Here is a 12334-nt window from a genome sequence, read left to right on the forward strand (position 1 = left end):
CATTAAATTTTCAAAATAGTTAAATTGAATCTTAAAATGTGTATAATATTTTAATCAGATTTCCCATTAATAAGATGAGTTAAAATTGAAATAAAAAATAATATTTTCTCAAAATATATTTATTTGTTCTTTCCGTCCAAATTAAATCACGTGAATAGACTAGAAATAATCAAGTTTATATACTGAAACATAAATAATAAATAACATTTGAGTTAATTGCAGCATGCATCCCCAAACTATGTCTCTTATTATAAACTGGTCCATAAACTTTTGAAAATTTTAATTTCATTCCTAAACTATGACTCCCACTCTAAATTGGTACCTAAACTTTTGAACAGTCCAAATGCATCCTCAAACTAAGACCCTTATTCTAAATTAGTCCCCAAACTTTTGAACATTTCAATAATATCCCCCTAAATCATTCAAAATTTTGAAGTTGATATTAGAATATTTAAAAGTTTGGGGATCAATATAAAATGAGGGTTATAGTTTGGGGATGGATTTCGTATGTTCAAAAACTTGTGGACTAATTTAAAATGAAAGCATTGTTTGAAGATGAAATTAGAAAGTTCAAAAGTTTAGGGTTTGATTTAAAATGAGGACAATAATTTAGGGACATACGTTGCAATTAACTCATAACATTTTCACCAAACATAACATAAGCCTGTTGGATGATAATTAATTAAAACAGGTATATTTTTTTTTGATAAATCTAAATAAATATAAGGTAATATTTGTCTAAAGATTCTCAACTCTTTAACAATAAACACTCATATACGTTGCAATTAACTCATAACATTTTCACCAAACATAACATAAGCCTGTTGGATGATAATTAATTAAAACAGGTATATTTTTTTTTGATAAATCTAAATAAATATAAGGTAATATTTGTCTAAAGATTCTCAACTCTTTAACAATAAACACTCATACTTCCCGATACGTAATACTCTAACTCAAGACCTCAAGAGACAATAAAAGATCTTTTTAAATACTAAGGTCGAACAAAATAGACCTTAATGTCTGATTGAATGATCACTTTAATTATAATTCTTGTTTAAACACTTTAACTCTGAATATTTTAATTTTTATTAAAATGACTATAGTTTTAAATAAAATTAATATTTAATTAACGATTAGTATTTATTGCATAATTAATAGTTGTTTTTAATATTATGATAATTTTTCACCTAACACACGATAATATTTAAAACCCATTTTTTTATTGTAAAAAAAAGAAATCAGTTGTTGGATGCGCATCTCTATAGTGATTGACCCATAAAATATGATTTTGGGTTGGACCATACATACAATATACCTTTCTCCTCATTTGCTTAACTTTTGATTTCTTAGCCTAAAATCCAACCCTAAAAAATAATCCAAAACCCTAATCCGTATCAGTATATTTGTCCAAATTGTGTTATATTCGTCGTTGCTTTATTCTTCTGCTCGGCGCACCCGCAGAAGCATAACACCTTAGGAAGCAGGAGCAGCAACGACTAACGAGATCAGCCGCCATGGTTCATTTCTCTTAAATTTGTTCTCCCAGTTTATATTTTGAAGTCTCTTCTTTGTTTTATGAGATTTTGTAACACTGAACTCCAATTTGTTTTGAACCCTTGTTTCTTGAGGTGAAGTATTCGAAGGAACCCGATAATCCCACCAAGTGTAAAGTCCCATTTTGTTCATTTTTTAGCTTTTCACTTTCCTTTTTTTATGATGATCAGATTTGTTGTATGGAAACTAATGGCGATTGGTTGACTTTTTGCAGCCTGCAAGGCAAGGTGCTCTGATCTCAGGGTTCATTTCAAGGCATTATCATCACTTCTTGATATAATTTGACTTAATTCTTGATTCAAAGTTCGGAGTTTTGTTGAATATCCCCGAAAATAATCATTTCACAGTAATAAATGATTGTTAAATTAGATTTAGATTAGCTGGTACAGTAGTTTTTTTTCAAAGCATTTATACTTGTATTAGCCATCATATTTGATGATTAAAGACTGTTGTGGAACTTCTCTGTTTATTTCATTGCTTGGGAGAGGATTGTTATGTGATTTTCAGAAACTTTTATGATGCATTGTTTACCGTTATAGATTTGTTTTTGGCTGAGTATTTGGATTCTTAAACCTGATGAAAAAAGCAGGTCTTTGTTGCCTTTTTGTGAACTCGGCTCTTGTAAACTTCAGGAAAATTACTTGTGCATTTTTCTTGGGTAAAGCTCTGGATTTTACTGGTGCCTGATGGTTCAGTAAATGATGCTACATTTTGCAATCCTCCTTTAGGAATTTAGTTGCTGGATTGATACATATGAGTTCAATTGTTTATTGAGGTGTTTTGATGATGTTTGGTCCTACTTTTGGTTGAGATTTTGTATTCTTAAACCTGATGTAATAAAGCAGGGCCTTGTTGCCTTTTGTGAACTAGCTTCTCGTAAACTTCAGGGAAATTACTTGTGCATTATTCTTGGGTGAACCTCTGGATTTTATCGGTCCCTGAAGGTTCAGTAAATGATGCTAAATTTTGTAATCTTCCTTAAGGAATTTAATTTCTGGATTGATACATTTGAGTTCAATTGTTCATTGAGGTGTTTCGATGTTCTTTACTCCGATTTTTGGCTGAGATTTTAATTCTTAAACCTGATGTAAAAAAGCAGGGCCTTGCTGCCTTTTGTGAACTAGGTTCTTGTAAACTTCAGGAAAATTACTTGTGCATTGTTCTTGGGTGAACCTTTGGATTTATTGGTGCCTGAAGGTTCAGTAAATAATGCTACTTTTTGTAATCCTCTTTAAGGAATTGAGTTTTGGGATTGTTGTATGAGTTCAGTTGTTTTTGAGGGGTTTTGATGGTGTTTGGTCCTGTTTTGGCTGTGATTTTGGATCCCCAAACCTGATGTACAAAAGCAAGGTCTTGTTACCTTTTCTGAACTAGGTTCTTGTAAACTTCACTAAAATTACTTGTGCATTGTCCTTCAGTGAACCTCTGGATTTATTGGTGCCTGAAGGTTCAGTAAATGATGCTACATTTTGTATTCCTCTACAAGGAATTGAGTTTTCGGAATGATATATATATATATATATATGAGTTCAATTGTTTCTTGAGGCGTTTTGATGTTGTTTGGTCCTATTTTTGTCTAAGATTTTGGATTCCTAAACCTGATGTAAAAAAGCAGGGTCTTGTTGCCTTTTGTAAACTAGATTCTTGTAAACTTCAGGAAAATTACCAGTGCATTGTGCTTGGGTGAATCTCTGGATTTTATTGGTGTCGGAAGGTTCAGTAAATGATGCTACATTTTGTAACCCTATGTAAGGAATTTAGTTTTTGGATTGATATGATATGATTTCAATTGTTTCTTGAGGCATTTTAATGTTGTTTGGTTCGATTTTATGTTATATTTCTCTCCTTCCCTTTTGTTATTTGTTGCCAATTTTGTGCTGTTACTGTTTCCTGGTGCTCATCAGTGGGTTATGGTTCTATAGAACACAAGGGAGACAGCTTTTGCCCTCAGAAAGTTGCCTTTGGGTAAGGCCAAGAGGTATTTAGAGGATGTTATGGCCCACAAGCAAGCCATACCGTTCCGACGCTTTTGTGGTGGTGTTGGTCGAACTGCTCAGGCAAAGAACCGACATTCTAACGGACAAGGTCGCTGGCCTGTAAAATCTGCCAAGTTCATCCTAGATTTGCTGAAGAATGCAGAGAGTAATGCCGAGGTATGCCTAGTCCCTTTTTTTTGAGTATCCGTCAACTGTTCTCTTTTCAGGTCTAACAATTTGCTGTGAATTTCTCAGGTCAAGGGTTTGGACATAGATGCCCTCTATATTTCTCACATCCAAGTAAACCAGGCTCAGAAACAAAGGCGTCGTACTTACCGTGCACATGGAAGAATCAATCGTACGTATTAAAACCATGCACTTATTGTTGTATATAGATTATTCCATGTAGTTCCCATGTGTTAATTGGAATCTGTTCTCATTTTCCCAGCTTACATGTCTTCTCCTTGCCACATTGAATTCATTTTGTCCGAGAAGGAAGAGCCTGTCAAGAAAGAGGTAACTATTTTTGAACTTTTATACGAACATTCATTTTTCTTGAAGTATCCATATCCGACCTATCAATACGTTTGTTTTCAGCCTGAGACTCAATTGGCAGCTAGCAAATCCACGAAGTCCCAAGCCTAGGTGATTCCTATTGAGCAATGCTATGAAGGAATGGTTTCTCACTTTTGTTTTTCCTTATATTTTGAAGTGGCTTTGAATTTTTGCAACATAGAATGGGTTTATTTTCTTTTGGTCTTCGAATCATGTTTAGTTTAATGTTATCTGAGATTATTATTTTTAATACGAAATCATTAATTATCAAGTTAATTAAATAAACACCCAACTAATTATATATGCTCATTAATCAATGAAAAATGAAAAAAAAAGGTTTAAGGTATCTTTTTTCCTTAAAAAGATCTAAGTCAGGTAATCTTAAATAAAGAATATTGTAGGAATATTTGAAAAAATATTTGAAATAAAATTGAAAAAGATGCAACATTAACTCCGAGATCTGAATTAAAAATTGTATTATGGAGTTAAGAATTTTTTTGGATAATTCGATAATAAAAATTAAAATGTTGGTATTTTAATATATTCATATGGTATATAAATATTTATATAAAACATTTTTAATATAAAAAACAATTATTTATTTAGGAATTAAATAACTATTTAACTTAATTAATTGATAGTACAACATTACTTTTTTTTTATCTCATAATTAATCTAAATTAAATAAAAATGTGATCTAAAAAATTCTTCACCCACAGACCACAGTGGCTGGCGAACAATTATAGCAGTAGTCAACAATGGTTAACTCGTTAGAAGCAAATGCAAGTTCTTTATTTATTTCTCAAAGAGCATTAAAAAATTCATAATCATTAATAAATCTTGCAAACTTGTCATGATATCTCACCTTTTATTCCTTGTTTATAGACTCTACTCAAACCTTAACGTGCCTTAGCTGCCGATATTGCTTGCTTATGTGTTTTGATATATCCAAGTTTCCTCTTAACCTGCACTGGGTATCAGCAGTGCCTAAACGGCAAGTTATCATCTCCTTTTGTCTTCTATCTTTCGTTGCTTTTTGATATTGTAAATCTGAAATGGTGAAATAAATGAAACCCCATCAAGGTAGCATTGCAGGAAATCAAAAGCATATTAAAATAACAATGTTAAACTCTGTAAAAACCAAATTCTATAAGGTCTTGCCATCATCTTGTCCCTGTCAACCTCTTAGCTTAGCTACCCCATTTCCCATATATGTATATATACAAGTATAAAACCGAGCTTAATCTGAGAATTCTAAGACTCGGGCATTAACTGTACAGTATGGATTGCAAAAGGATAGATGTAGTAGACGGGACGAGAAGTAGGAGCTTTCGCTACGAAGACTACGGTAATAGAAGAGCCTTTTTGCGGAGCTATCCTCTTCAATGGGGTGAGGATGAATGTAACACCCTCAGACCGATACGGGTGACTTGATCCGATCCAACGTGTCACATTAAAGCTACTAGAGCGACCCACAATAAAAAGAACAAAAAAATTAAAGGTTTTATTAAAACATATAAAGTTACAAGTGTAGAAATCTTTCAAATCGTAAAACATAATTCGTTCATACATCCCATCATAAAAGTTTCAGACTCAATATAAAAATCAAAATGTGACCTACATGCCCCCTAATTACACTTGTACCATACTCTATAAGCAAAGCCGAAAGAACTCTCATTACTTAAGTCGATAGCTACATTAGATCGATCTTTTAACCTGAAATGGTGAATAAAAGAGTGAGCTTTGGGAAGCTCAGTAATACAGAACTGCCAGGTGATGCTGAATAAACATCTACAGGTTTTCATGATGAGCTGATGTTCTACTGATATTTCTTCAAGTAAAATACAGGAAGCTTACAGTTCAGAGGACCAGGTTTAGGAGATCAGAATAGGGTGTTTAGTGTGTTCCCACAAATCCAGAATAAATAAAATCATAGATTAAAAATAATAGTATTTTATTTCAGTAAAACAAATTTTTAAAATCATTGTAATACTCTACTCGAACACTCCATATGCAATCTCTCAAAACTGCATCCATAAAGACTTACTCTAAGCACACAACAAAGGAGCCACCATAAGGGAGTACCTTGGGGCTTATAGGCCTACCCAAGGATCACCTTAAGTCCGTAAGGAATTACCAGCTTGATCAGAACTGAACCTCCGTACTCCAGACTCCTACCCATACAGTATCCAGTAGAAATCAAATTAAGCAGTAAACTATAATATCAAAATTATGATCCAATAAAAAAATTGTAAAAATGACAATGTAGTTATTTAAATCACATAAATGCCCTCCACCCGGACACCATATTCAATTCCCAAGAACTGAATCCATAAGGACTTACTCTAGGCCCAATGGACCTAGGAGCCAACCTAAGAGAATGCCTTGCGGCCTGAGAGCCTACCCAAGATCACCTTAGGTCCGTAAGAAATTACCAGCTTGATCAAAGCTGAACCTCCATACTCCATAATCCTACTCAGACAGTATCCCAATAATCGGTTCATATCATAAACAGTAAATTCCATGATCTATAAATCAGGCATAATTATATTTTCCAGTGGAAACAAGTAACCAAAGAGCATATATCATGTAGCCATAGTTTACAAACAGTAAATCAATAATTCAGAATTTCGAACAGTTAAAAGACTCAGTAAATCAATAATTTCGGTAAATCACATTCCAGGATAGATAAAACAATCATATAGTACATAAGGAACACGCTAGAAAATTCAGTTATATAAAATTTAGTAATTCAGTTGCATAAAATTCAGTTTTTTGGTCCCTAATTAAATTAAATGTATTTTATATAAAATTTGGGGTGTGACAATGAAGATGAAGAACAAACAGTGACAGCATCCAAAGGAGATCGTACCAGAAAGAAGCCTATGAAGAAGATGATGCTATCTGTCTATCATTGTAGTAGTGAAAAGGTCGTGATTTTGAGGAGATTCAAGGATAAGCTTACCGTTTATGTCGTTGCTTGTCTCCCGATCCGCTTTAAGTCGTCTCTGTTGCACTAATTTCAGTTTGATTCTTCTGTGTTTATCATCTTTATTCTAAATTCCGGATTTCGCTATCATGCATGGTATAAGTATCCTATAAACCTTGTGTTTAACTCAATTAGTTCATATATCCATTCTAAAGTTCAAATCTTTCCATCTGCAATCATTTTCTCTATTCTCAAACTACAGCCTCTTTTATACCAAACTAAAACCTATGCATCCTCCACACGAAAGCTGTTATTTTAAATAGAAACAAACTGAAATTACAATCAGCAATGGAATGGGTTTCAGTAAGACAGTTGGCACATGAAGAAAAGGAAGACAAGTCGGTTTGACAAAATAAACGAAAGGAAACGGATTACGCAATTGCATTAGTCCATTCACCATAAGCTTTAGGTACACCACAGGTAATGTTAGAAGACAATGAGAACATAAAAACAATCAATAAACAACAATCAGAAAAAAGAATGCTCAGGAACCTTTGAAATAAGTTTTCAAATAGTTTTTCCAAAAGTGTTAACAAAACTCTTTCCATCATTCAAACATTTTGAACATGCTAAATTTCAACAAGAGGCACATTTGCTCACATGACAAAGACTGTATCCGTCTTCTGAACAGTCACACGGTGTGCTCCTTGTTCAGAAAATATTATTGAGACGCCCATTGTGAAGCAACCAACGGCCACCCAGGGACTTAAGCGTTCACCTGATTCAAGAAATATACAAATTAGTCCCACAGATTGTAATGCATTACTAATAAAAGGAACACTTGTTATGCAACTCTACTAATAGTGGTCAGGAAATAAATAGATATATTTGTTTTATGGGGAAAAAAAACTTGTGAGGTATAAACGAGATATTTGGCCAAACATTTACATTAACATGCCCTATTAGATAAATAGCACAAGAAACAACTTATATCATTATGTGATTTCCTGCAAACAAAATCTCATATCAAGTTTATAACAATCATTGTTCATTCAACACCGATTGAAGCAGTGAACTCAAAAGTCAATTGCATTTTAGTTGGTATAAACAACATATGGAAATAGATTTAGTTGCTTCTAAACTCCAATTATGGAAATAATGATGGAACATCAAACTCAGATAATTATTCTTATGGAACAATAACCGATCTAAAACCCCATTTCAACACATTCCAATTCTAACTCATAACTTTATGAGATTTTAAATCCAAAATAAAGAACAACTTCTATATGCATAGGTCTAAACTTGTGTCATTCATTTTTAGTCTCATTTCCAGCATCATTTCAGATTCACATTATATGTCCAAAGACGATTCACAAGGGGGATAATGTAGGCATGACTATTCCAACTTTTCAATGAGATTAGAAAGAAATAAATCAAGCAATTCAACAAGACCTACCTATTCTGGCCGCCTTCCAAAAGAAACCACGGAACCTGTCATACAAACATATTAAACCGTATTAGCTCCAATTCTTACTTCCTAAAAATGGATTGTGATGCCAAAGTTGAACCTATAGTTGCTAGACATATAAACAATATTAGCATAACCAATATGGATACTAAAGAGAAAAGACAAAGAGGACCAAGATTAACTGGAGTCATGCAACTTTAATTTATCTTAATAGATAAAAAAAATAAAGAAGTTGAGTTATCCAAGGAGATCACAAGATCTATTAAAAAAAAACTAAAAGTTTCTCATGTTAGGATTGAGAATTCTACTTCCAACTTCACCAATGCTAAGTTACAACTATATCATTGTGACCATATTTGTTGCCTTGCCAGTTGCCCCCAAAACAGTCAATTTAATTTGCAAAATTACATCAAAAGCAAGACATAAGACAAAGTAAACTAGAATGCTCAAAGTTGAGAGAAGGAAAAAATACGAAACAGTCTAGTTGATCATCTGTTTTCCCTAATATTTCTCTATTGCATATGGGAATCAGGGTTTTATTGTTGTTGTATCTTTAAAAAGTAGATAAAATATCAGTTTGATCCTTAAAAATTAGATGAAATATTAATATTTTATTAGAAATGAAGGAAGCTGGATAAAAGGCTTTACGACAAATATTGGAAAAGCTTCAAGTGCTACGGCAGAAATCTGGGGAATCAGACAAGGAATGATCCTATCAAAATCGTTGGGGGCGAGAAACCATATAAATATAAGGGTAAAGTATAGTAATGGTCACTGAACTTTTCTAAAGCTTTCATTTAGGTCCAACTTAAAAACTTGCAATACAGTCCCCCAACATTTAGTCCATTTGCAATATGATCCCCCAACATTTAGTTTGTTTGCAATATGGTTCCTGACCGTTTGACGTCGTTACACTACCGTTAGTACGTTTGCAATATGGTCACTAAACTTTTCAGGCACTTGCATTTAGGTCCCTAACTTTTAAAACTTGCAACACAGTCCTAAATTTCATTCTAAACCCTAAATTCCTTTTCAATCTCGAATTTCATTTTTCGCTTCTCTCTTCTCATTTCCAGCGTAACTTTTCAGTCGGGGAATTATTTCACTTCTATTCTGATGGACTAAATATCTTTCATAAGGAGTACTAAAAGTTTTGATTAAGAAGAAAGAAAGAAAATTAAATGGTTTTGGTTCAAAACTAACATTGAATAACAAAAACCAAACGAGAGGTGAATGCACTGTTTGTGATTTCATTATATTTGATCATCTGTTGGAAAATCTTTAAGCACAAGAATTAAACGAAGAAATTATTATGTCATTTATAAAAAAAAAATTACAGCTTTGTTGGTGACTTTCAACAATGATTGTAACACCCTTAACTCATATCCGACCCGAATACAAGTCCAAGGTGTCACATTGACTTTTCAAACTTTGACTCTTATTGAAAATCCCGGGAATTTTTTTAAAACTTCCATTAAAACGAAATACTTTAATTTACATAAGACCATAAAATACAAAATCGATCAGAGTATTCGTAATTAACACTTATTACATGCCAACACTCTATACATAACCAAGTACATACTTTGTCAATTACTTCTGATCTGATCTCTTAGTAGTATTGCTGTCCGTGCTACTTCTATTTCCACTTTTCCTGATTCTTGGTACCTACGTGTAAATCACTTACACGCTAAGTCATAGACTTAGTGAGGCAATAAATGAATATGCAACAATAAACTTATGAATGTTCATACTTACAATTGGATCATGACATTTCAATATGCATGTATCTATCGCACGATAACATATAATGCACATACGAAACTTACCTTCTTGTATCACTTTCACTGTAAATCGGTATTTCAATTGCATAGCCCATGTATATTATTGAGATTAGAGGTATGTGAGTGCATTGAGGTTGTGCACTAATGCTGTCACCACAGCTCGTATTTATTCCCTCATGGGGCACCGAACCTTAGTTCAGTATTCGTCCCGTAGGACTCCTACATCCCGAAGGACTACGTCCCGAAGGACTATTATAGGTGTAATTGGCATGCCAAGAGTCGAGGGTATAATAGTCCTTCGGGATGTAGGAGTCCTACGGGACGAATACTGAACTAAGGTTCGGTGCCCCATGAGGGAATAGATACGAGCTGTGGTGACAGTATTAGTATACAACCTCAATGCACTCACATACCTCTAATCTCAATAATATACATGGGCTATGCAATTGAAATACCGATTTACAGTGAAAGTGATACAAGAAGGTAAGTTTCGTATGTGCATTATATGTTATCGTGCGATAGATACATGCATATTGAAATGTCATGATCCAATTGTAAGTATGAACATTCATAAGTTTATTGTTGCGTATTCATTTATTGCCTCACTAAGTCTATGACTTAGCGTGTAAGTGATTTATACGTAGGTACCAAGAATCAGGAAAAGTGGAAATAGAAGTAGCACGGACATCAATACTACTAAGAGATCAGATCAGAAGTAATTGACAAAGTATGTACTTGGTTATGTATAGAGTATTGGCATGTAATAAGTATTAATTACGAATACTCTGATCGATTTTGTATTTTATGGTTTTATGTAAATTAATGTGTTTTGTTTTAATGAAAGTTTTAAAAAAATTCTCGGGATTTTCAATAAGAGTCAAAGTTTGAAAAGTCAATGTGACACATTGGACTTGTATTCGGGTCGGATATGAGTTAAGGGTGTTACATTTAATGGTATCAGAGCTACGCTTTAGTCGATTCTCGGCATAAACCGAAGTCTAGAGTATCTTATAAGGTATACATGCCAACAAAATAGTGAAAACTTCTGATCTGATGGAATAGTAAGTATGATGTTTTGCTAATAGAACTATATGGTTGTATTTTTATAGATGTCCGGATAAAGTAGATCTAGAAATGAAGCGGGAGACGATAGACCCGCTGAAAGCAGTAATTCACCTGCCCTGGCCAGGTAGAGTGAAGAACAGACATCCTCTGGAATGCCTGTCAATGATCAAGATATATTCTTTAGAACGTTAGACGCGGTATTGACGCGTTTCCAACCTCCTGTTACTTCAACTCCAAAAATGAATGTTGCGAAAGAGTTGAAGAGATTAGGAGCTCCAGAGTTTAAAGGGGAAGCCAATGAAGGTCATGTTATTGCGGACCTTTGGCTTAATGACATGAAAGTCATGCTTACGGGACTTCATTGTTCCGATGCTGAGAAGTTGGATGGGATAATTTCATTATTGAGAGGACAAGCAAGGATCTGGTGGACTAATGTTACATTGAGGATATCTAATGCCCAAGTAACTTGGTCATTATTTTTAGAAGAATTCAAGCATAAGTATATTGGAGATCAATTTGTTCATCAAATGAAGCAAGAGTTCATGAATTTGAAGCAATGGAATCACACTGTATATGAGTACGAGTGTGAATTCAATAAATTGAGCCGCTTTGCTGCCGAGCTAGTTCCTACTGAAAAGGATGCTTGTGAGTGGTTCGTAGAGGGTTTACGTCCTCGGTTAAAGGAAATGTTGATTGTCTTGAATTTATCATCATTTCAAGAAGTAGTTAACCATGCCAAGGCTCTGGAAAGAGCTCAGAACGAGAGATTTGAAAATTTGAGAGCTCAGACAGTCAAAAGATCGGGTGCTTCTTCGAGTTCCACACCATAAAAAACGGGTAAAGATGCTAGTGTTCGACCCCAGGTTAGATCAGAATCAGTGGCATCCTCCGCTAAAGGATCAAATCAAGTGAGGGGTAGACAAACTCAGTCAGTGGGATCTGGAGTTGGGAGAACTAATCAGAGTCAAGCCAGACAATGCCCATATTGTGGAAAGAA

General features: G+C 33.9%; 1 protein-coding gene, 1 long non-coding RNA gene and 5 other non-coding genes across 7 annotated transcripts in view; 6 read left to right on the forward strand and 1 right to left on the reverse strand.

Annotated features, from left to right (window-relative positions):
* LOC120170524 overlaps window positions 1-10127 on the reverse strand; it is a 28299-nt gene extending 18172 nt beyond the window's left edge. The window contains exons 1-2 of the long non-coding RNA XR_005520775.1: window positions 10086-10127; window positions 4221-4231 (exon numbers count right to left, since the gene is read on the reverse strand). This is a non-coding gene — a long non-coding RNA (uncharacterized LOC120170524). The remainder of the gene's footprint in view (window positions 1-4220; window positions 4232-10085) is intronic.
* LOC120170514 (60S ribosomal protein L17-2-like) lies at window positions 1328-4340 on the forward strand. The gene is made up of 7 exons (XM_039178454.1): window positions 1328-1520; window positions 1632-1668; window positions 1772-1812; window positions 3480-3710; window positions 3789-3891; window positions 3982-4049; window positions 4131-4340. The coding sequence occupies exons 1-7, from the start codon at window positions 1518-1520 to the stop codon at window positions 4176-4178; spliced, it is 531 nt and encodes a 176-aa protein (XP_039034385.1). The 5' UTR covers window positions 1328-1517; the 3' UTR covers window positions 4179-4340.
* LOC120174242 lies at window positions 2137-2269 on the forward strand. The gene has a single exon (XR_005521154.1). It is a non-coding gene; the product is annotated as a small nucleolar RNA snoR74 (small nucleolar RNA).
* LOC120174211 lies at window positions 2393-2524 on the forward strand. Its single transcript, XR_005521147.1, has one exon. It is a non-coding gene; the product is annotated as a small nucleolar RNA snoR74 (small nucleolar RNA).
* Window positions 2647-2777, forward strand: LOC120174219. Its single transcript, XR_005521149.1, has one exon. It is a non-coding gene; the product is annotated as a small nucleolar RNA snoR74 (small nucleolar RNA).
* Window positions 2897-3027, forward strand: LOC120174235. The gene has a single exon (XR_005521152.1). It is a non-coding gene; the product is annotated as a small nucleolar RNA snoR74 (small nucleolar RNA).
* LOC120174227 lies at window positions 3163-3294 on the forward strand. The gene has a single exon (XR_005521150.1). It is a non-coding gene; the product is annotated as a small nucleolar RNA snoR74 (small nucleolar RNA).
* Window positions 10128-12334: the final 2207 nt, after the last annotated feature.

Source organism: Hibiscus syriacus, unplaced genomic scaffold (assembly GCF_006381635.1).
Source record: "Hibiscus syriacus cultivar Baekdansim isolate YM2019G1 unplaced genomic scaffold, ASM638163v2 tig00003041_pilon, whole genome shotgun sequence".
NCBI lineage: Eukaryota > Viridiplantae > Streptophyta > Magnoliopsida > Malvales > Malvaceae > Hibiscus > Hibiscus syriacus.